The sequence below is a fragment of the Gopherus flavomarginatus genome, chromosome 8 (assembly GCF_025201925.1).
Source record: "Gopherus flavomarginatus isolate rGopFla2 chromosome 8, rGopFla2.mat.asm, whole genome shotgun sequence".
Lineage (NCBI taxonomy): Eukaryota > Metazoa > Chordata > Testudines > Testudinidae > Gopherus > Gopherus flavomarginatus.
In genome coordinates this window covers 7,007,255-7,031,271 of record NC_066624.1, presented here as the reverse complement: position 1 = coordinate 7,031,271, position 24,017 = coordinate 7,007,255, and the positions used below count along the sequence as shown (strand labels likewise).

The window sequence follows — 24,017 nt, the reverse complement described above, 5'->3', positions numbered from 1 at the left end:
GACCACAGTTCTGAGGCATTGTTGCATTATTACAGGAACCAATGTATTCTTCGAATAAGATGCTTTAATGTTATTATTCTTCATTACTTTATAGATGCTGCCTTGTGTAACACAAGAAAGTTTAGTTTCCCCTGAATTGAAGGTGAACTAGTAGCATCCTATTTTTGATGCTACTTTGGAGACTTTGAACTAGGTGTTACAGAGAAACAGCTCAATAGCTGGAATTACCCTGTACTATTCATCACATTCACAGACTTTCACAACTTCATCTGCACGGACCAGGACTGCAGTTGGTCACAGTCATAAAGGAAGACATTCTTTGCTATTTCATTCCCCTCCCCCCCCATGGAAAGACAGTATTTTATTTTTGCCTGCTATTTTTCCATGACATCCATTAAGTTTCATCAGAGAAGTAAATCGACAGTGTCCTGACACTTCAGTTAGATGCCTGAAATTGATTCTACAGGTTGAAAGCTTTACCTATTTATTTGTTGCGGTGGACTGCAAATGAAAGAGTTCAGTTTTAGTAAACCAAAAAAAATTTAAAAAGCCACTTTTTCTAGTTAGTTCATCATATGGAATGGGTTTAGATATATTGCAGCTATGTGAATGTAATGTACAGTAAGATCATCTTCTGGCTGGGTCATATGATGATGATGCAATAATGCTAAAGAATTTCCTTTTGCACTAAATAGCTGATTCAAAGCCCATTTTAGTCAATAGAAAGATTCCTGTTGATTTCAACAGGCTGGGGATCAGGCCCACTGACTGACAATTCAGGGTTGTCAGCAATCACTTAGAGTTCCAGGGGTAACACTTGTATCTAGCAAGTTTACATGTAATGTATTGTCCTTCTGGAACATGTGCCATAACTATAAGTTAAATGTCCACATTTGCACTACAGATGTTGTTCTTATAAGACTGTACTTTTCAGCATCTTTATTGATAACTTACCTTGTGAATTTTTGAAAAAAAAATATTAAAATGTTTCATAATTTATTTTGTCTGTCTAGTTTTCTTTTTGTAATACATATGTACAGGTGGTTTGACTTTTAAACAAGGCTGTATAAAGATAATTCTGATTGCATTGAAAACAGGGTTAGTGGTATGCATGCAATACTGAATTTATACACTGTCTCATTGGATTGAAATGTTTTATACTGTGGATTAATGAGGGACCCTGTTGATGTGAATTTGATTTGTGAACCATGAATTCTGACTTATAGTGTAAAGTTGTTGTATAAAACATTATTTTTCTTTTCCAGTGACCATTTTTGTACAAAGGAATTGCTGAGCTACCGTATGACGTCATTGGAATTGTATGGTACATTTCATAGCATGGTAGTACACAGAACTTATGCTGTTTGGCACATCTCTAACATAACATTATTCATCCATCCTCAAAAGTACGAAACTTGTCCAGTAGATCAGCTGCATTTGAATTAAGGATTGCTCCAAATTCTAGAGATCCCAATATTGTCCAATTACTGGCATTCTTAATGAACAGATTTTAAATCATCCAAATACATTTCTACCTATTTTAAATAGGATCGATCACAGTGCACTTGTTACGAGTAAAAATAAGATTCTGTTCAATTACTATTGGGGCTACTTACAGTAGTAACAATTCTTGTGGTAAAAGTACACATTTTTGAGGTACAAACATAAATAGCAATGTCTCAATCATGGCATACATTGCATATTAAAATGGATTTAATTTTCTCAGTCTTCTATCATCCTGAATCTAAGCTTTTACTAATTTATGAGACTGATTAGTTCTGCAAATCTGACTATACAGTCTTAGACTTTTCACATTTGGACCTTTGCACAATAAATGTTATGTTACCTTAAGTATATAGTTTAATGAAGGTGTTCATGTATATGGTACTATCCAGCAGAGAGTTTTCTCTGTCTGCAAATTTAAATGAAATATATTGTATATGTACTTGTAAAAATGTGTTAAATCTATATTTAAAAAGATTTAAACATTGTTAAATAAATTCATATGAGAACACTTAATTCTGTCTGAGTGCTGAACTTTTTTACCTTACAAAAATCGTTTTAATTTTGTTGACTGTATTTCCTTTCTTCATAGCAGCAATAAAGCCCTTATACATATTTTGACATAAAATAATACATATTGATATTATAAATGAACTGATTTGTTTAGTGGCAGATAAACTGGTGATAAGAGGGACAGAGGTCTCAGGGACGGTGCTATAGCCTGAAAAAATATGTATAAATCCTTTGTCCTTAATCTTGAAATCTTTAGCGAGCACTGGTCTGTATCACAAAACTATCGCACAATTTGGCATATATGAAACTTAGCCAAGAGAGTCCTAGGACTGGAATGATAAAGGTATTGCAGTTCAGAGTGGAAGAATTTTTGGAAGAGTTGTTTGGGGAAGCTTGGATAGCCCTTGCCTGCAATATGGATACCTCTGATTCAGGAAAACACTGGAGCATGTACTTGATTCCTATTGACTTCAATGGAATTAAGCACATGCTTAAAGTTAAGCATGTGGTTACTGCTTTCCTGAATTGGAGCCCATATCTAGTGTCTATTAAAATAACAAGGAGTCTGGTGGCACCTTAAAGACCAACAGATTTATTTGGGCATAAGCTTTCATGGGTAAAAACCCTCAATTCTTCAGATGCACCTTTACCCATGAAAGTTTAAGCCCAGATAAATCTGTTAGTCTTTAAGGTGCCACTGGGCTCCTTGTTGCTTTTGTGGATACAGAGCAGGGGTAGGCAACCAATGGCACGCGTGCTGAAGACAGCACTCAAGCTGATTTTCAGTGGCACTCACGCTGTCCGGGTCCTGGCCACTGGTCTGGGGGGCTCTGCATTTTAATTTAATTTTAAATGAAGCTTCTTAAACATTTTAAAAACCTTATTTACTTTTACATACAACAATAGTTTAGTTATATATTATAGACTTATAGAAAGAGACCTTCTAAAAACATTAACGGCACGCGAAACCTTAAATTAGAGTGAATAAATGAAGACTTGGCACACCACTTCTGAAAGGTTGCCAACCGCTAACACAGACTAACACGGCTACCCCCTGATACTTAGTGTCTATTAGTAACTCATTTGCATATAACACCACTGATGTTTGCAGCATTTCATAGATACATCAGGCAAAAATTAGAGTGACTGGGTGCTTTTCAGAAATGAGGCTAAAATTAGCTCAATTTAGGTAAATAGAGCAGCTGCATTTAAGGACTGGCTGGAAGCTAGATTTTGCTTTCTGCCATAGCATGGAGCTATGGTTGCCCCATATGAAGTATTCATTTGTTTCATCTTTTTGTAGTATCTTTCTGTAGTTGTGTCATGCTTCCGTAAGTGACAAGAAGGTGGCAATCAAGCTCCTTTTTGTACACTGCTGAAAGAGGAGGGGAGAAGCCAGCCAGCAAGTTATTCAGTATCCCCTGAACGTGCCCTTTGATCTATGCCATGCCAGGATTGCTGTGGGATTACTGTATTAAGGGAGGAACACACGATGCTTTCCCAAGACTTTTCACTATACAGCCTGCAGCAGAGACCTTGTGAAATGTGCACGAGTCGTAAGCGTCCACTGTATCACTGGGCCTTAGTGAATTAAAATGTTTTTAGGGTTAAAATCCCATTGAACGAAGTCCAGATTACTTGCTTTCCCATTGGAATGACATCTCTTTTCAAATACTTACCCATAAATGATAGAACAAGGAGTATTGTATGAGCTTTAAAAATATCAGGCCGATTCTTCCAATGGTATAAATGTGCATGGTTCCACTAAAGTCAATGGAGTGACATCAATTTACACTAGGAGAGGATCTGGTCGCTAGTTTTAATTAATTTTGAAGAATACAATGAATGTTAAGTTATGGAGATAGATGCCAAACAATTATCTTTTCATAACCTTGAATCAAGTCTCGGCAGAAATCAGTATCACAAATCCTGCAGCTACTTTCACGTAAGTTTAATAAGTCTGTGCTTTTAGGTTATCTTACATCATGAGAACCAGTATTACACGTTAATAAATCTCACTCAAGAGTAGCCTACTGATCATAACAATACTTGCACTGGGTGACATTAAAACTTCCGGATCTGTGAGATTGTTGGCAGAGAGGGTAATGTGATATTCTTTCAGTTGTTGCAAAAGCTCAGAGTATTGTATCCTTCAACTCAAATTCTATCCTCTGCTACAAACATGCGACACTCAGTGACTTCGAAGGTAGTGGCATGGTCATGAATGAGGGTAGAATTTGGCCATTTACAATGAATGCATTTTTTTTCCTTTTTAACCATATGCACTCTCAACTCCCTCTGTAAATATTTATCTTCAAAGAGAAAAATTGATTCTATTAAAATTGTTTATTAAAATGCAACATTTGAAGTAAAACAAATTAGGATTTTGTTTCTTTTTACATTCGCCAACATCTCTTAACCAGGCAATCCAAGAAAAGCAATAGAAAGGTTGAACTCTACGTTGATTAACCACTTGTTCTATCTCTTATCCACTTGACGTACTTTGATACTCTGGTGTAGATACCATATTTGCCCTCCAGTGCACACTCTTCCCCCCAGCTGGTTATTCCAGTTAGAAACCAGGTACCTTCTATTTCTGTGGTGTGAGGGCCCCCGCTGTCCCCTTCACATGTATCTTTAGCCTCTGAATGGTAACCCGCGCAGAACATATTCTGTAAGATAGAAAATGTGCTGCTTCTCAGGCACGTTGCACGGTCAACAAATGGGACTTTCAGAACCTGGAGGACTGTGGCCACCCGTCCCCGGAACAGCTGGCTCCCCCAGCCACTCACGGTGCCAGTTCCATGTTTGAGGAGGCTGTTGGTGAATTCCCTGCTGGCAATGCAAATAGGGGTGACGTAGCTGTTGAACTCCAGTGGGGTCCCAAGCTCTAGCAGTGCTATGTCATTGTGGTGCTTGTTTTGGCTGGCGTTATAGGTGGGGTGAGGAAGGATGTTCACCACTTGGCGATACTGCTCAGTACCTTCCTTGACTTCCGTGTTGTGTTCCCCTGGTGAAAAAAACGTCATGCTTTTTACAATTACAAGCAACCTGTGGGTGGCTAAATACGCTATCAAGGTCAGTAACTACACATACAACTGATACTTTTAGTGTCACTAAGGCTCAGCTGGGAGCCAAAATGTCATAAGTTCAAATCCCACACTGGGAATTGGCTCAGATCCAGTGCTGATAGTGCACGGCACTACGAGGAGATATTAGGTGTGCCGTCTGTAGGATGAGACAAGGTTCACTGTGCCTGTTACTGTATAAGCTATTTGCTGCTATGTGTTTGTGTCACTGCAGTCTATTAACAGATCTGACTAATGCCCTGATCCTGCGAAGGGAGAGGTTGGCAAAAACTTGCCAATTGCAGAACTGAGGCCAAAGTGTGTGGTCATCTCCTCATCTAGGATCTGATCCTGTCCCCTTTTGAAAGCGACTTCAGTGGAAGCAGGATCAGATTCCCTAGTGTCTGCCCTAGAAGAAGCAGGAAACCAAATAGCAGTGATAGTTCATAAGTAGTTTCCTTATGCTATGTGATAGAGTCCCATGCTGCCAGAGCAGGTTATGAGTTATGTCCCTTATGGTGCAAACGTAACCCATTGAGTGTGTGCTATAGGCTCCCTTCTGTGCTGATCTAGGGAGGCGATGAATTGGTACAGTCCCCAAATCCAGAGCCTTGGCTCCAGGGCCGGCTCTAGCAATTTTGCCGCCCCAAGCATGGCGGTATGCCGCGGGGGGCTCTCTCCCACTCGCTGGTCCCGCGGCTTTGGTGGACCTCCCGCAGGCATTTCTGCGGATAGTCAGCTGGTCCTGCGGCTCTGGTGGAGCTGCCACAGGCGTGTCTGCGGGAGGTCCACCGGAGCCGCGGGACCAGAGGACCATCCGAAGCTACGCCTGCGGCAGGTCCACTGGAGCCGCCTGCCATCCTCCCAGCAACCGGGAGAGCACCCCCCGTGGCCTGCCGCCCCAAGCACGCGCTTGGCGCACTGGGGCCTGGAGCCAGCCCTGCTTGGCTCTTTTCTTCAAGCTGCAGCATCTCATACTTTTAGCTCTGGAGGTGCTTGATGCAATGACCACCCTCTTGAGGTGACAGACCAGGGACTGCAATGAGCTGCTATGGGCTGAGATAATGCTCCATAGCTGAGGGCTCTAACAACTCAGATCCTTTGTGGATCAGCACAGAGGGGAACCTGGAACACACATACACAAGTGGGTTACAAATACATCAAGTTTAGCTCACCACGCTGCATGATGTATCGGACCAACACACACACACACACACACACACACACACACACACACACACACACACACACACACACACACACACCCCAATTAGGACTAACCCTGGCCTGTTGGAAAATAGGGGGTGGCGATCAGAGTTTTGTAGCGGTTGGGATAACAGAAGTTTGGTGACTCTTTGCAGCTTTGCAAGGGGGAGCATTGTCCTTAGATATTACAAAGTCTCCGGAACCAAGAATATATTTTAAAACAGACCCCTTATTAGCAAACAATACTCCAGAACCACAGCAACCAGCAAACATTCTGTATCTTTGCCAGAAAGACCGCACCCCCCATAGAGTTAGATGCAGGTAGTTGTGGCCTACAAAGCAAGTAGATACAGAAGTCTCTGTTCCAAAGCCAATCTTTCCCAGCTCCTGCAGAGCCCCCTCCCCCAGCATCCTACCCTTTCCTCTGCTGAGGATAAAAATCAGCTGCAGGCGGTTTGCTGTTTAGGGCTATTGCAGCTGATTTTTTGGCAGGCTATTCCCTTCCTTAAAAGATTTTTCTAGACAAAAAAGGGGGAAAGTTGTCAAGACTTCAGGTGTTTTGAGGCTGCACCGCATTAAGATTTATCTGGCTGCAGGCAGAGAAGTCCTTTCCTACCCAAAGGAAAATCTACCTGCCCAGGCAGCTTGCTAACTCTGCAAGGAAACCAGAAGCAGAATCGCTCCCCTCTCCACTGTGACCAACATCCTAAATCTGCAGGTAACTAGGGTGGGATGGAGGGGGATCCTGAGACCTGATCAATAGCTTGTCACAAGCAACCTACTTCTCTTTTTTGTGGCCCAAAGTGGGACAGGCATGTTTAGCCTCTGCCTCAATCTTCCTGCAGCTCTGCTGCAGTCTCTAGAATCTGAGCTGTTCTGTCGGTTGTATTCTTAGTGCTTCTGTTTATTGGTTTATTGGCTGCCTGCTGAACGTGCCACGAGAGAGCCTGAGGTCATACCATTGGCTAGCTTGCTGTGTTCTTCTTAATGTTATTGTCTGACCAGGGCTACTGTGCAGCTTTGCTCACTACATTGCTTCTGAGACATTCTCAGAGAGAGAAAGAGAGAGTGAGTGTGTGTGTGTTCAGTGCATTAGGATATGAGATATAAATGAGGGAGTAGGAATTTCTTTTCAGATGACATTACTAAGCTGTAAAAATAAGATACATATGGGCGAGATGTTGAGGGGTTTTTTTTCCTATTGGTTTTTCTTATTGATATTGCTGCATAATTGTTGCAGGACAGGCTGAACATATGCTGTATGTGGAATTTGTGGGGGGAGGAAGGTAATTTTAACAGCTTTATTTTTGTTTGCTAAATATTTCAGGGGGGGCGCTATTGTGCTATAATTAAAGCTAGGTGTTTGGCATGGATGGAGGGGAAAGTGCAAGGTGCCCGATGTTTGGCATATACTCCAAAGTCACTGTGAAAACCTGCAACCCCCAGATTTTTTTTCCTCTTTACTTGATGCCCGTCAATAAAATCCACTCCAGTAAAACCCAGCTGTTCTCCTGGACAATCATCCTTCTATCCCAATCGGAGAGTGTGAAACATTTCTGATAAAACTAGAACTGGATGAACTTGCAACAAAATGCAAACCCAGAAACAGACCCATCTCCAAGCAAAAAATGGGCCCTTCTAACGTGAAACTGTTTCCGCTGTATAAAGAGTGGAAGTTGTGTACTCGCAGTTTAACAGATATGCTCTATCACCCTTGTGAACTTTCATGGAGGCAAAACTGGTTGAAAGTAAATGGTAGCAAATGTGGCACTCAACCTTCTGTGGACCCGGATCCTGTGCAGGTGCACCCAGCACTGGCATAGAGCTCTGCAGAAATCAGTCCCGGGGCCGACCCAGGCAGAATCAAGGGCCAAGGGTGCAAAAGTAAGTGGAGGATCAAAATCCAGGAAGTGCCTTGAGCCATTCTCATTGATGGGACTTGTGCTCCCTAGTTTCTTAAGCCTTTTTGGCAATCCCACTCTTAATGTCTGAGTTGCTTCAAATTAAGTGACAGTTATAAATATACCCAGATCACCTAACTTTTATTCTGGGTGTGTTGCACGTTTTAGTTGAATCTGTTGTTCTTCTTCGAGTGATTGCTCACATCCATTCCAGTTAGGTGTGCGCGCCGCGCGTGCACGTTCGTCGGAAACTTTTTACCCTAGCAACTCCAGTGGGCCGGCAGGTCGCCCCCTGGAGTGGCGCCGCCATGGCGCCCAATATATATCCCTGCCGGCCCACCCGCTCCTCAGTTCCTTCTTACCGCCGTGTCGGTCGTTGGAACTGTGGAGCGCGGCATAGCTGTCCTCCACGTCCCTAGCTCTCCTTGTTCTCTATCGTTATCTCTATTGTAGTTGTTAGTTAGATTGTTAAGTAGATAGTAGTAGTTAACTGATAAGTAGCTGTAAATAGTTTTTCGCCGGGGGCTTAGCCCTTCCCGGCACCCGGCACCGGGCTCATGCCTGGTTCGCCGGGCTTCAAGCAGTGTGCGGCCTGCAAGAAGCCTATGCCCACGAGCGACCCCCACGACGCGTGCCTGAAGTGCCTGGGGGAATCGCATAGATCCGACAAGTGCCGCATCTGCAAGGCTTTTAAGCCAAGGACTAAGAAGGAGAGGGATCAAAGGCTCCGGACTCTCCTCCTGGAGGCGGCACTTGACCCGGCGGCTTCGCAGGCCGTGATGTCGGCGCCGGCACCGGATCGCACCGGCACCGAGAAGACTCCCCGGCACCGACCTTCTCCGGCACCGGGGACAGAGCCTAGGCCGTCGAAGTCCACTACTCCGGCCAGGCACACCCGAGTGGAGCGCCCGGCCTCAGTATCGGCCGCGGCGCCGCCGGCACCGTCGACTCCGGGCCCGGCGGGTCCGTCGAGTCCGGTGCCGCCAAGCTCCCCCATGACATCTGGGGTTGAGATAGTGGTGCCATCTACACCAGAGGCCTTCGCCTCGGCACGGGACCTCATAGCCCTGACCGAGCCCACGCAGCTACCACCCCCGGTACCTCCGGTGCGGGTTGTGTCCAGAGGCAAGCCTATGATGTCGGCACCGTCCCGGGACTCTCGTTCTCGCTCCAGGTCCCGACGTCAAGGTCGCTCCAGATCCCGCCGCCGCTCGCAGTCCCGGCACCGCTCCCCTCAGCGGTACCGGTCGCACTCGCGGCACCGGTCGACACCGAGACGATCGCGGTCGGACTCCAGCCGCCGTTACCGGCACCGCGAGTCCAGGAGCCGATCCAGACGTTCGCCGCACCGGTCGACCTCCCGGCGCCGAGCTGGTGGCAGGTCCCGGTCCCGGTCGACCTCCCGGTACCGAACCGGTGGCAGGTCCCGATCCCGGCACCGAAGCGACGCCCGGTACCGATCCAGATCCCGGCACCGTGGCAGAACTCGGTCCCGCTCCCGGCACCGTTACGACTCCCGGCACCGGTCCCCGGCACCGAGACGATCGCCCGTGCCGGCCCGCGCGGACCGTTACCATCCAGGGTCCGCTCCGCCATGGCCCTCGAGGCAGCCGTCGGTGTCTTCGCTGGCGGACAGTGGCTACGCGCTGGGCACCGACCGGCAGGCGGCGCTGTTCAGCGAGCCTCCACAGCAGGACGCAGCCCCACAGCAATGGGGTTTCTGGACACCCTGGGCGTATCATCAGGCCCAGGGCCCCCAACAGCTCCCTGCTAGACCGCCGACTGCAGAGCGCAGGGCACCTGAGGCCTCGTTGTCTCGCCCCCCTCCCTCCCCGGATGGGGAGGAAGGATCCAAGCAACAGGACCCCACGTTGGCTCCTGAGGCAGAGGCGAGGGCCGAGGGAGACCCCCCTTTGGACACCCTCTTGCCAGGGGTCTCCTCATCTTCTTCCCCTGACGAAGCGGTGGCTGGGACCTCCTCCAACAGCCCCCCCCCGCTGGACCTCAGGGCGCACCAGGACCTCCTCCGGCGAGTAGCCCAAAACCTGAGTCTACAAGCCGAGGAGGTCTCGGAGGTGGAGGACCCTATTGTCACCATCCTCTCCGCAGACGCTCCCACCAGGGTCGCCCTGCCGTTCATACGGACCATCCAGGCCAACGCCAACACCATCTGGCAGTCTCCGGCCTCCATTCCTCCCACGGCGAAGGGCGTCGAGAGGAAGTACATGGCTCCTTCTAAGGGCTACGAGTACCTCCACGTACACCCGACTCCGTGTTCCCTGGTGGTCCAATCTGTCAATGATAAGGAGCGTCATGGCCAGGAGGCTCCAGCCCCCAAATCCAGGGAGGCTAGGCGGATGGACCTCCTCGGCCGTAAGGTGTACTCGGCGGGAGCGCTGCAACTCAGGGTCTCCAACCAACAGGCCCTGTTAAGTAGATATGCCTTTAACTCCTGGGTGGCAGCAGACAAATTCAAGGAGCTGTTGCCACAAGACGCTCGTCAGGAGTTTGCGGCCATCTTAGAGGAAGGCAAGAGGGTCGCACGCACGTCCTTGCAAGCCTCTCTGGACGCTGCGGATTCGGCTGCCCGTACCCTCGCGTCGGGTGTAACGATGCGTCGCCTCTCCTGGCTGCAGGTTTCCGGCCTTCCGCCGGAGCTCCAGCACACAATACAGGACCTTCCTTTTGAAGGCCAAGGGCTGTTTTCGGATAAGACAGACCCTAGACTAAAGAATCTAAAAGACAACCGCGTCATCATGAGGTCACTGGGGATGCACACTCCAGTGACGCAGCGCAGACCCTTCCGGCCGCAGCAACAGCAACAACAGCGAAGGCCGTATCTCCAGTTCCGCCAGCGGCAGGACCTTAACAGGCGCCGCGGCAGGAACGGAAGGCGCAGGCATTCGGGGAACCAGGGGGGCCAAAACCAAGGCTCCTCTAAGCCCCCGCCTGGTCCCAAGCCTTCATTTTGAAGGTGCGCCCGAGGGCGCAGTAACAGTTTCCCCATTGGATCCTTTCCCCCCGTTTTCCAACCGCCTTTCTTTTTTCCTCCCGGCCTGGTCCCTCATAACATCAGACCGCTGGGTTTTACGCACGGTGCAGTCGGGATACCGCCTGCAGTTTGTTTCATTTCCTCCTCCCCGCCCCCCTTCCTCGTCCCTCTTCAGGGACCCCTCTCACGAGCAATTCCTTCGGCAGGAGGTGCAGACGCTCCTCCGCAAAGGGGCTATAGAGGCGGTACCGGAGAACGAGAAAGGCAAGGGGTTTTATTCCCGCTACTTTCTGATCCCCAAGGCCAAGGGAGGCCTCAGGCCCATCCTCGACCTGCGAGAGCTCAACAAGTACCTGGTGAAGTTGAAGTTCCGCATGGTTTCCTTGGGGACCATTATCCCATCCCTGGATCCGGGAGACTGGTACGCCGCCCTCGACATGCAGGACGCGTATTTCCACATTGCTATCTGGCCACCCCACAGACGTTTCCTTCGCTTCCTTGTGGGGTCTCTGCATTACCAATTTGCAGTCCTCCCATTTGGTTTGTCCACGGCCCCGAGAGTGTTTACCAAATGCATGGCAGTTGTTGTGGCGCAGCTTCGGCGCAGTCGGATCCACGTGTTCCCGTATCTAGACGATTGGTTGATTCGGGGCACGTCGGAACAACAAGTCTGCAACCATGTCCGTGTGATCACCGACATGTTCGCCACCCTGGGCCTCTTGGTGAACACAGACAAGTCCACCCTGGCCCCCACACAAAGGGTGGAATTCATCGGGGCCGTCCTGGACGCCACTGTGGGCAGGGCCTTGCTGCCATTGCAGCGGTTCCAGGCCTTGTCGGCAATCGTGCAACGACTACAGACAGCCCCCCTGACGTCAGTGAGGACGTGTCTAAACCTGTTAGGCCACATGGCGGCCTGTACTTTCGTGACCAATTACGCTCGGCTCCGCATGAGGCCGCTCCAGTTGTGGCTCATCAGTCATTACAGGCCGACAAGACAGCCACTAGATATGTTAATCACGATCCCCCAGAGGGTCTTAGATTCTCTCGGTTGGTGGCTGGACCAGTCAGTATTGTGTGCGGGTCTCCCCTTCCACCCATCTCAGCCCTCGGTGTCCCTAACAACAGATGCCTCCGATCTCGGCTGGGGGGCCCACGCAGGGACCCTGAGGACGCAGGGCCTGTGGTCCCAGGAGGAGGTGGGGCTACACATCAACATGCGGGAGTTGAGAGCGGTCCGTCTTGCTTGTCAAACGTTCTGTCATCAGCTCCAGGGTCGTTGTGTCGCGGTGTTCACCGACAACACGACGACCATGTATTATATCAACAAGCAGGGCGGCACCAGATCCTCCTCCCTGTGCCACGAGGCGATACGACTCTGGGACTTTTGTGTAGCCCACTCCATTCACCTCATGGCTTCCTTCCTCCCCGGGGTACGGAACACGCTGGCGGATCGATTGAGCAGATCCTTCCTGTCACACGAGTGGTCCCTTCGCCCGGACGTCGCCCTCTCCATCTTCCGGAGGTGGGGTTATCCCCGGGTGGACCTCTTCGCGGCCAAGGGGAACAGGAAGTGCCAAGCGTTCTGCTCCTTTCAGGGCAGGGAACCCGGGTCGATAGCGGATGCCTTCCTCATCCAGTGGTCGACCCACCTGTACTATGCATTTCCCCCATTCCCGTTGGTCCACAGGGTCCTTCTGAAGGTGCGCAGGGACAGGGCTCATGTGATCATGGTAGCCCCGGCGTGGCCCAGACAGCACTGGTACCCCATGCTGCTGGACCTGGCCATAGCCGACCCAGTTCCCCTGCCCCTTCATCCGGACCTGATTACCCAGGAGCACGGGACCCTCTGTCACCCGGACCTGCAGTCGCTGCACCTAGCGGCATGGCTCCTGCGTGGCTGACTGGCTCTGAGCTGCGCTGTTCCACGCCGGTGAGGGAGGTGCTCTTGGGCAGCAGAAAGCCGTCTACAAGGGCGACATATTTGGCCAAATGGAAGCGATTCTCCTATTGGTGCGTAGAGAGAAATCTCCGCCCTATGGAAGTTTCAGTAGCCAACATCTTAGACTACATTTGGTCCCTCAAAGGGCAAGGTCTGGCCATATCGTCGTTACGAGTCCACCTAGCGGCTATCTCCACCTTTCACCCGGGTGCGGATGGTCACTCTGTTTTTTCCCACCCGACGGTGTCTAGATTCCTTAAGGGGCTGGAACGTTTATACCCTAACGTCCGTCCCCCTGCTCCAACCTGGGATCTTAACCTGGTGTTGTCCCGACTCATGGGGCCCCCCTTTGAGCCGTTAGCTACTTGCTCCCTGCTTTACCTCTCTTGGAAGACGGCCTTTCTAGTAGCTATCACCTCAGCTAGACGGGTGTCGGAACTCCGGGCTCTTGTGGTAGACCCCCCATATACGGTCTTCCACAAGGACAAGGTGCAGCTGAGACCACACCCTGCTTTTCTCCCCAAGGTGGTCTCAGCCTTCCACGTCAACCAAGAGATATTCCTCCCGGTTTTTTTCCCGAAACCTCACTCCTCAGGCAGGGAGCAGCAGCTCCACTCGCTTGATGTCCGTAGGGCTCTCGCGTTCTACGTGGAGAGGACCAAGCCCTTCCGCAAATCCCCCCAGCTTTTCGTGGCAGTAGCGGACCGCATGAAAGGGCTTCCTATCTCCTCCCAGAGGCTATCCTCTTGGGTAACGTCCTGCATCAGGACCTGCTATGACTTGGCCCACGTCCCTACGGGCCGTGTGACTGCGCATTCTACCAGGGCGCAGGCGTCGTCGCTGGCTTTCCTCGCCCGTGTGCCCATCCAGGAGATCTGTCGGGCAGCGACCTGGTCATCGGTCCACACCTTTGCTTCCCACTACGCCCTGGTCCAGCAGTCTAGAGAGGATGCGGCCTTCGGATCGGCTGTGCTCCATGCCGCGACTTCTCACTCCGACCCCACCGCCTAGGTATGGCTTGGGATTCACCTAACTGGAATGGATGTGAGCAATCACTCGAAGAAGAAAAGACGGTTACTCACCTTTGTAACTGTTGTTCTTCGAGATGTGTTGCTCACATCCATTCCACACCCGCCCTCCTTCCCCACTGTCGGAGTCGCCGGCAAGAAGGAACTGAGGAGCGGGTGGGCCGGCAGGGATATATATTGGGCGCCATGGCGGCGCCACTCCAGGGGGCGACCTGCCGGCCCACTGGAGTTGCTAGGGTAAAAAGTTTCCGACGAACGTGCACGCGCGGCGCGCACACCTAACTGGAATGGATGTGAGCAACACATCTCGAAGAACAACAGTTACAAAGGTGAGTAACCGTCTTTTATTGGCAGCTGCTTAGTAGCAGATTTATGTTCCATGTGCTCAGCAGTTATAATATGAAATAGACACTTCATAAACAACGTGAGGAAACTGACTTATGCCACTGTGAACAATCACCGTCTTACCCTTGCCAAATCCCTTGCCGTAGTTATGGGGCCCTGCGTTGAATTATCTTCAGGTTTCCCATAGGCAATGAATAAAAGCTGAGTAGCTGGCAGGGAGGGGGACAGCGGGTTGAGTGGGGGAATAGCATTGGAAAAGATGCAGTGAAGTCATTTTGTGGGTGTGTCAGATTTGGTTTCCTAGAGCCTGTCTACACCTCACAGTTCCTCACATACAAGTTCAGTTTTCTACATCAGTCCATAATTTCTACTTTCTACAGAATTTCAGTCTTTACAGGATCCATTTCTGCTTCTGCTGCAGGATCATCTGGATCATTGATCACTCAATTAACTTTCAGATCTGTGTGATGTTTGGGATGAACAGTTATTTTGATGAAAGCTTAAGGCCTGACAACAATGAAAGCAGAAATGCAGTTTTTAGCCACTGGCAAGACACTAGTTGGTCAATGTATTTGGAGCTGTGCTGCACACTGCCACCGATAGTCCCATATTAGGCAAAGCCAGAGACGCTATTATAAATAAAGCCCTGCTAATCTGCAGATATCCACTTTATAGCCACAAACGTGGATATCCGCAGAGCATTTTTGTGGATAGGATGTACATACAGATTTTGTATCCATGCAGGGCTCTATTTGTAAGTTATTTCATGTTTTGTGTCAGCTAAGGCTCCTAAGGGGAGACTGCTCCTTGTCATATTCTGAGGGGTGGTTTTATGGATTTTTGTTTCACTAAAGTGAGACCCCAAAACTCCTCCCTTTTAGGCCCTAGTTGTTGGGAGCCATGATCCTGGAGGCAACACTAAAGTCACCTGAGCTTACCTCTTCTAATTTACTATGGGCCAGATTTTCAGTTGGCGTAAACTGGTGTAGCTCCATTGAAGTCAGTTGATGTATGCTAGCTAAGGACCTGGCCCTACATCTTTGTTTTCGATAGTCAGTGGACACCTTAAAGCCTGTTACATTACAACTCTAGCAATACCATGGCACAGTTGTCTGGCCTGGAGAGAGGCATCCATGTTCTAATACAGTTTGTACATATAGCTGGAGTGGGATAACGTGGCTATGAGGCTGTAACACAACTCTTGTTCCCTACCTGCCCAAAACCATGCTGTCCCATCAACATAAAAAACCCTGCTGGAATATGGATGCCAGTCACAGGTCTAGGGGAAGCTTTGCTATGATAAATATGTTCATAAACTGGATAGCGCCAATTTTATTTAGCATGCCTAACTGAATATCCACTAATGCATTCAGACTTCCTTTTGCTTACCTGCCACGACAGTAACCTGTGCGCCAGGCTCAATGCAGTGCGCTGCTGTTACGATCCATTTTTCATTGACAATAGACCCCCCGCAGAATCCTACTCCATTACTATTCTTCAAATGAACCTACGGAAAGAGAAATCCAAGCCTTGCATACCACACAAACCAGTAAGGAAGAGAAATCAAACATCATAGGTATATTAAGGGAGCGGACAAAGGGTGAGGAACAGCCACTGCTAAATGGTACATGCAAAACTGACACTGTGAAGGCAGCCACCCACTTTCCCTCATGCTCAAAGGCAATTCTTCAGAGGAGCATCCTTCCTCCCCTCTTGAGGTATTCCTGTCCAGTCCTGCTGGTTTGACCACAATTCACAGGACAACCTTACCAATGGCAAAAGACCATCTCCCATCCCTCCTCTGGCTAGGTCATGACAAGGGGAAGCCAATCTGACACAACGTGAAGTTCAACTCCCCTCACGGTCATTCCAGACAAACTCCTGAATAGGTTATATTGGACACCAGTGAAAACAGTGGCAATGGACCAGATCCTCTGCTATATTAAGGCAGCTAGATGCTGCTCCAGGGGTAGCCAGAGGATACAGGCCTACATGTTCTACATTCCAAATCTTAATTTCAAATTAAATATGCAAACTTATTAGGCACAATTAATTTAGAAGCGGGATTTCCCAACTACATTGTTCCTTAAAGACCACGCGATTGCTACTAGAGATCAGCTTCCTCCAGTAAGTGTATCTGCTGCCTCTTTAGCCCTGAGAAGCAGAATTTTAAGTATGAGAGATCAATACTTATAACTGAGAGAAATAAGCCTACATACTACAAGAGGTTTGCCCCAAACAGGAGCTGCTCTGCAATTAAAGATCAATACTTTATATCTCGCAAGTCTTTGTTAATAAAGCACAGTATCTGTTTGTACAGATGAAAGATAAATGTCCCTGTTAATTCCAACCATGTTTTAGTTTGGCAAGAAACATCTCTAAGTAAGGCAATTGTAGACTTGAAGGTACCTGGCCACTGGAGGGCAGCTATAGATTGAAAATTACAACACTAAACCAGCTACTTAAATATCAGGCTGCAAAAGTATGAACATAATTTAAAAAAAGTATTTGCTACTGATTTGAGATGTGACCCAAACTGATCTACAGATCCAACTGTCCCCAAGATCTGAGAAATTTTAGATGAAGGTCTGAATTCTGTGTCTTGGGCCCATGTCCATTAGCAATGTCTTAGATTTCAAGTGACGTTAAAGGCCTTCTCTAATGTTAATCAGGCTGTTTGTGCCAGTCCATCGCAGAAGTTACAGCACCATAAATTTCTTGCCCAGAGCTGGTGTAGTGGTGCATGTTAGTAGTTCTGGGCTACCTTTTCCCCATGTCCTTATCTGTCTCAAGTAGACCGGCCCAGGTGTGGAGTTTTCTGCCTGAAGTTATCCATTGCAGCCACTAGAGCTTCTCTTTCAGCTGCCAGGAGGGCCGCCTTTCTTGTGGTCTCCAGTTATCTTACTGCACGGAGTGATTTGCTCACTTTTTGGAAACCATCCGTCAACAAGAACTCTACACAGAAATGTGGCGGGGTGCTGGAAAGAAGATAATATGGACCAGAGAAAGCTTTGAGGGGCAGGGGGAGAAAGAGGTGCAGGAGAGAGACAAAGGCGGAGAAAAATAGGTCTCCACACTTGAGAGGGTGGGGAAGAATGCCCCAAGGAGTGAATGGAAAGGGGACACAGAAGGGGAAGATAGCTTGTAAAGAACTCAAATGGAGTACCAGACCACTCAGAAACACATTGCAGGAGGTAGCAGACCTTCTGACCATTGCCAGCTCTTCCAGGGTAGCAGGTCTACTAGCTACTTCCCCACATGATGGTGATAAAACTGGGAAAAGGGAGGCATCCATGTTTAGGGTAGCAGGAGAGTTGCATGGTTTGGTAAAGGCCTCTCTAGATTTGGATAAGCGTCAGAATTTGAAGGAGTTTTTCCAGTCCTGTGTGGTTCCCCTCTAACTCTTTTTAAATGTGTATCCTACCATGTTGTCTCCTGCGTATGATTTTATGTCAATGAGATGAATCATTGTGTAATGGTGTATCATCACTGTGCAACATATGGAGCTGGAGAATCTAGGACTTTGAGCATCTCTGGGCTGGTAGTCAAAGCAAGACTGCAAGCGTTGTCATTCCTGGAGACCTAACTGTTGATTTTAGATGTTGAATTTGGGGCCATGACGTCTGTCAGTTTTGGATTCCAATGAAGAACCTAGTGTCAGCTTTTTTCTGACCATCTATGCTCACATAAACACAACTGTTTTGCTGTCATCCTTAAGAGGTAAGGCAAATGGTCACTTCTGCCTGCTGCTAACCTTCTAACTTAACCCCCCTTCACTTCTCAGCTTCTTCAGCAAAGCTGTCTCTGCCTCTTACTGAGCTCCCTTTTTCGCTACCCGGCTTCCTAGAAATACCTGCTTAAGAATATCATTCTTCCTGTATTTGAGACAGGATTAAAATACCTTCACTTGATCTGTCCGAGTGAAGATTTTATATCCTGTTTTGTGCAGCATCTATTAATTGGTCTTGGAATCCCCATTACCAGTGGTGCCGGGGCTCCAGATATCAAAAGATTGTACCTCATACTGATTTTGTTATTTCACTGTTTAGCTCTCTCAGCCATTGCTGGATACATCAACCTCCTCAAAGCCGGGATACTGTGGAAGACTTTGGAAAAGGTTCCATTTAGTAACAGTTTCTTCTGCACCTCTCTTCTGTTGCTCCTTGTTTTAACAACTGTTTACATAGCAGTTGGTGGGTGTTTTATTTGCATTTCCCTGGTCCAGACGTCACAATATTTCTCTTTTATTACATCCCTGTTGGTTTGGATGGAGATGGTTGTGATGTTGCACTCTACATGATTTTATGAAAGTATGCTGATGAGTGTGAATATAATGTAGCTGGAATATGCTTCATGCAAAAGGTCTTTTGTAATGTATCATTACAAAGCTTATAATCTACTGAGTGTGGTCATCCTATTTGTATAAATGTATTACTCTTGTATCTGAAACTAGAAATATGAACTATAACTCTGAGGGCCTATTGTAATTATGCGAAGTGTGGGCCATTAATGGTGGTTTGGAATCCTGATGGCTCCCATCAACAAGGAAAATTGGCTGTGGATGGCTCTGTTGGCAGGCAAGTCTTCCTGTGAGTCAGGCTGGGAGGAATGAAGGCTTGGGGTCTTACAGTGACATGTGATCATGTCAGCTGAACTGGAATCCATCTTTAACCTGGTGTTTTTCCATTGAGAAGGAGGGGTGGGAACCCAGAGGGACAAAGGATTCCTGCCTTATGCAAAAGAAGATAAGTAGGAGGAACAGAACAAATTGGGTGGCCATAATGAGGAATCCCCTAGCTACCACCTGAGTTGGAACAAGGGCTGTACCGGGGAAAGGATTGTGCCCAGACTAGGAAGGCATCCAGTTTGTGAAAGAAACTTATTGAAACATCTCTGAGGGTGGATTTTATCTGTATTCAGTTTTATTACTGTACTAGGCTTAGACTTGTGTGTTTTATTTTATTTTGCTTGGTAATTCACATTGTTCTGTCTATCACTACTTGGAACCACTTAAATCTTATTTTCTGTATTTAATATTTAACTTTTTACTTATTAATTAACCCAGAGTCAGTATTAATACCTGGTGGGGGGCAAACAGCTGTGCATCTCTCTCTCTCTCTCAGTGTTATAGAGGGCAAACAATTTATGAGTTTACCCTGCATAAGCTCTATACAGGGTAAAACGGATTTATTTGGGGTTTGGACCCCATTGGGAGTTGGGCATCTGAGTGTTAAAGACAGGAACACTTCTTAAGTGGCTTTCAGTTAAGTCTTCAGCTTTGGGGCATATGGTTCAGACCCTGGGTCGGGATGGAGCAGATGGGCGTGTCTGGCTCAACAAGACAGGGTGCTGGGGTCCCGAGCTGACAGGGAAAGCAGGGGCAGAAGTAGTCTTGGCACATCAGTTGGCAGCCCCCAGGGGGTTTCTGTGATCCAACCCGTCAGTCACAATATCTGTTTGTGACTTCTGGTGAGGAATAAGCAGATGGAGTAGATGAGACTCCTTCAAATATATATAGGACCAGTTTGTCCGTTGATGTAAATTATCATAGCTTCATTGAAGAACGTGGAAGTACACTGACTTACACCTGCTGAGGATCTGGCCCAATCTGTGCTCTCATAGAGGTGTTCCATGGTAAGAGAGGGTGAGTAAAGAACATAGCAATTATTTATATGATGTCATATGTGTGCATGGCACTCGCCAGGCAAAATGAAGTCTGAACCAAATCTAAGACCCAATCTTGCAAGTGCTGGCAGACCCTTCTGGAGCCCGCTCAAGTCAGTGGGTTTCTGCCTGGGTGCAGGGATCTGCCCACGTGGCTCAAACTGCAGGATCAGAACCTTAAATTGTAAATTGATTCATTCCATGACAATATCATGAAAAGCAGTGCATGGTTTAGTCTAAAGTATTAAAACATGGCTCTGTCTCTTCTTCATTGTGAAGTTGTGCCCCAAAATGTCAACATGTCCCCCTATGTTTTGCTTGATCAGAGAAGTCTTCCCCTTCGGCTGCTTGCAGTGAAGTGCTTGGCACGCTCATATATTACTCTGCCAGCAGCCAAAACTGGTTGGATTGTCCCATTTGGACAAAGATGCAGTCACTCTGTCTCCTAGCAAGTTGCTAATGTGGCCCTGAACTGGGCAAAGTGATGTTGCTACAGCATAGATAAAGTACATGGGCCAGAAGACTCTGAGATTTTAAGTGTGTGACACTGGCTTCAAAAAGCATATAGAAGAAATTCTTCTATGTACAAAATGACATGAGAGCAATCAAGTATAGCAGGATAACAAACAGGAACAGAACATCCAGTACCTGCCAAGGAACTTCACCTTTCCTGCTTTCCACTCCACCGACGACTCGGGTCACTTGCTTAATGATGGGTGTGATTTGAGTGGTATTGTCTGTTTCTTCGTCGTGATCATTGGTAGAATTGTAGAACCACTTGTCAAAGGTGTTCATGGCTCGGGTGTACTTGCTTTTGGCTTCAGGAGCTGTAATCCTCCCACATGGAAATGGCACTGTGAGAAGAATCCATAGATTCATAAGATAGCACTTCAGCTGGCCATGCATCATAATAAGTGTTATTACAAATGAAGTGGCAAAACTGGAGCTAAATATTTCATGCATCTCATCGGCAGGATGATAAAGGAGCTCCAGGGGAGTGGGCTGATTTAAGTGGTTCATGTTTATGTTTGAATTAATTTATAGTGATATAAGTAGCTCTCATAGTCAAATAAACACAACAATAAACTCCATCCGGAGGTCAGTAATAGAAGCGCCAAGCGATATACCTTTGGTAGTGCAAGCACAAAGCTTTACCAGGTTTTAGAAATCAATTTTGAGGACTTTAAAATGGAAAAAACAAACATAAACCTTTGTGTATGTGCACATGGGGATGTGATTAACTCAGGCATTTATTCAGCATGGTACTGGCATATGCCTAACTTTAAGCATCAGAATACTTCCATTGACCCAAGGGGTCTACTTGCATGGTTAAAGTTAGCATGTGCTAAAGTATCTGGCTGAACTGGGGCTTCACATGACATAACTCTGTTGTAAAGTCCTTGTCACCTAACCGGCAGTTTTATTAAGAGACTTCTAGGGGCTTGGAGTTGTGTTGCATGGAAAGGATGTCATGGGGTGGGGCCAGAAATGTGGGGTTCAGGGTGTGGGAGGGGGCTTCAGGCTGGGGCTAAGAGTTTCAGAGTGTGGGGGGTGGGGCTCTGGGCTGGGATGGGGTTGGGCTGTGGGGGGTGTGAGAGGGCTCTGGGCTAGGGGGCTGGCTCTGGGTGGTGCTGGGGATGAAGAGTTTGGAGTATAGGAGGGTGCTCTGGAATGGGGCCAAGGGGGTTGGAGGACAGGAGGGGATTCAGGGCTGGGACAGGGTGGGCTTAGGGGTGAGGATGAGGGGTTTGGAGTACAGGAGGAGGCTCTGAGCTCATATTGAAGGGTCGGAGGCCGGAGGGGGATCAGGGCTGAGGCAGAGGGTTGGGGCATGGGGCAGGGGTGCAGGCTCTGGGTGGAGTTTACCTCAAGCAACTCTCAGAAGCAGCCGCATGTCCCCACTCTGGCTCCTATGCGGAGGCACCGCCAGGTGGATCTCCGCACTGCCCTGTCTGCAGGCGCCACCCTTGCATTTCCCATTGGCCACGGTTCCTGGCCAATGTGAGCTGCAGAGCCAGGGCTTGGAGGGGGGCAGTGTGCAGAACCCCTTGGTTGCCCCTACACATAGGAGCCAGAGGGGGGACATGCCGCTGCTTCCAGGAGCTGCGTGGAGCCATGGCAGGCAGGAAGTCTGCCTTAGCCCCACTGCAACTGACTGGACTTTTAAAGGCCTGGTCAGCGGTGCTAACCGAAGCCACCAGGGTCCTTTTTCGACCGGGCATTCCGGTTGAAAACCAAACACCTGACAACCCTGCCTGCTACGAAGCTTTCCAATGAGCCCTGCCTCATTCAGAGACTGTGGACCATGCTGTGACCAGGAAGCCTACAAGCATTTCACTTATGCCACCAACCCGTGGTGGTGGCCACATGCAACTATGCTTCCTGGAAATCACCACTCTGCATCTTCTATGTCTAGCTGGTTCTGCCTGCTCCCCCTTCCAACTCTGTTTTTCCTGTACCAATGGCAGCTTATACTCTACCTGGCTTACCAGCCAACTGCCAGGAGTCCTGACTCCAAGCAATTGTTGCTGCCAAAGAGATGTTGGGGGATCTCAAATAGGAGGGGAAATGCCCAGGGGATAACCTATCTCTGGAGATGATCTCCACATTATGAATAAGTTTGAGAGCCTTAGTTGATGAGGGGAAGGGAGATTAATTGTGCCCTATGGTACCAGATCTCTTCAAACCAGCTGATGTTGAACTCTTGCTCAACATCTGGTTCTACTCAGTAAAGTAGTAACACAAATGAGACATTTCTGACCCAACAGATCCGTTCCTTGTTTGTATCAGTCAAACCTGGTTACTTTCATGATAAAAGTAATTGCTTACTACTTCTCGCTCCTGTTTGCTCTTCACTGTTCTTGTCTTCCACTGTACCAAACAACCCACATAATTCCCAGTTACAGGTTCTAGTCCATCGTTTGCATCGGAGTCAGATTTCTTTTAGCAAAGTTCCTATCGGTTATACCTGTGCAAATCAGCTTGAAAACAGTAGGGCCACAGGGAAATGGCTGATTTTGTTCAGCAAAACCTCTATCACTGATAGTGATGCACAAGAAGGAAGCTTATTATTTTCTGTGATGTTCAGCTTGCTTACCAGTATGATGGCTCTACATGTGCCTAAGAGATTCATGGTAGGCATGTTGCAATAAATCAAACACTTAAAAAGGTATAGAGGAGTTTGGGAAAGCCTACTGGGTGGTTCGGAACATCGGAATTAGAAACCAAGAAAATCAACTCTCTCTGTTGCGCATGTAAAGAGAGAGATTTCTCCCACTGCGCTTGCTTATTATAACTGACATTTCTATAGCAACTAACTACAGTGCAGTATAAATACAGCATGTGTCTGAGCTAGAAGAGCATTGAAATTATACATGCATATGAAAATATTTTACAACCGATGAAGGTGAGAAGACTATTAAAAAGCTGTTGATAGATTAGTAAACGCATTTTAGAGTTTTGAAAAACAAGTTGGCATTTCTAAGCACTTTAAATGGAGATAGTTAACTGTTATTTTCAATGGCCACATCTCACTTTCTTTATGAGAGATCATATCTTTTACTACACCAAGTTCTGTTGGTGAAGAGACAAGCTTTCGAGCCACATAGAGCTCTTCTTTAGCTCTGTGTAGCTCGAAAGCTTGTTTCTTTCACCAGCAGAACTTGTTCCAATAAAAGATATGACCTCACCCAGCTTGTCTCTCTAATAGCTTGTGCCCAACATGACTACGACCCCATTGCAAACGGAGTTAACTGTTCTTTTCAATGGCCACTTACTTCTCACTTATTTTATATCACAGTCTAGTAATATGTCAAATTTGGGAGACATAACAAGATAAAGTTGTTTCATGATGAT

General features: G+C 47.7%; 2 protein-coding genes across 2 annotated transcripts in view; one reads left to right on the top strand and one right to left on the bottom strand.

The window, feature by feature from the left end:
* MCF2 (MCF.2 cell line derived transforming sequence) overlaps positions 1–1,955 on the top strand; it is an 89,896-nt gene extending 87,941 nt beyond the window's left edge. Inside the window, exon 30 of the mRNA XM_050964849.1 lies at positions 95–1,955. Within this exon, the coding sequence (XP_050820806.1) occupies positions 95–135 (41 nt within the window). The 3' untranslated portion in view covers positions 136–1,955. The remainder of the gene's footprint in view (positions 1–94) is intronic.
* A 2,526-nt stretch (positions 1,956–4,481) lies between these two features.
* Positions 4,482–24,017, bottom strand: part of F9 (coagulation factor IX) — a 30,157-nt gene continuing 10,621 nt past the window's right edge. Inside the window, exons 6-8 of the mRNA XM_050964859.1 lie at positions 20,811–21,016; positions 15,888–16,005; positions 4,482–5,026 (exon numbers count right to left, since the gene is read on the bottom strand). Of these exons, the coding sequence (XP_050820816.1) occupies positions 4,482–5,026; positions 15,888–16,005; positions 20,811–21,016 (869 nt within the window). The remainder of the gene's footprint in view (positions 5,027–15,887; positions 16,006–20,810; positions 21,017–24,017) is intronic.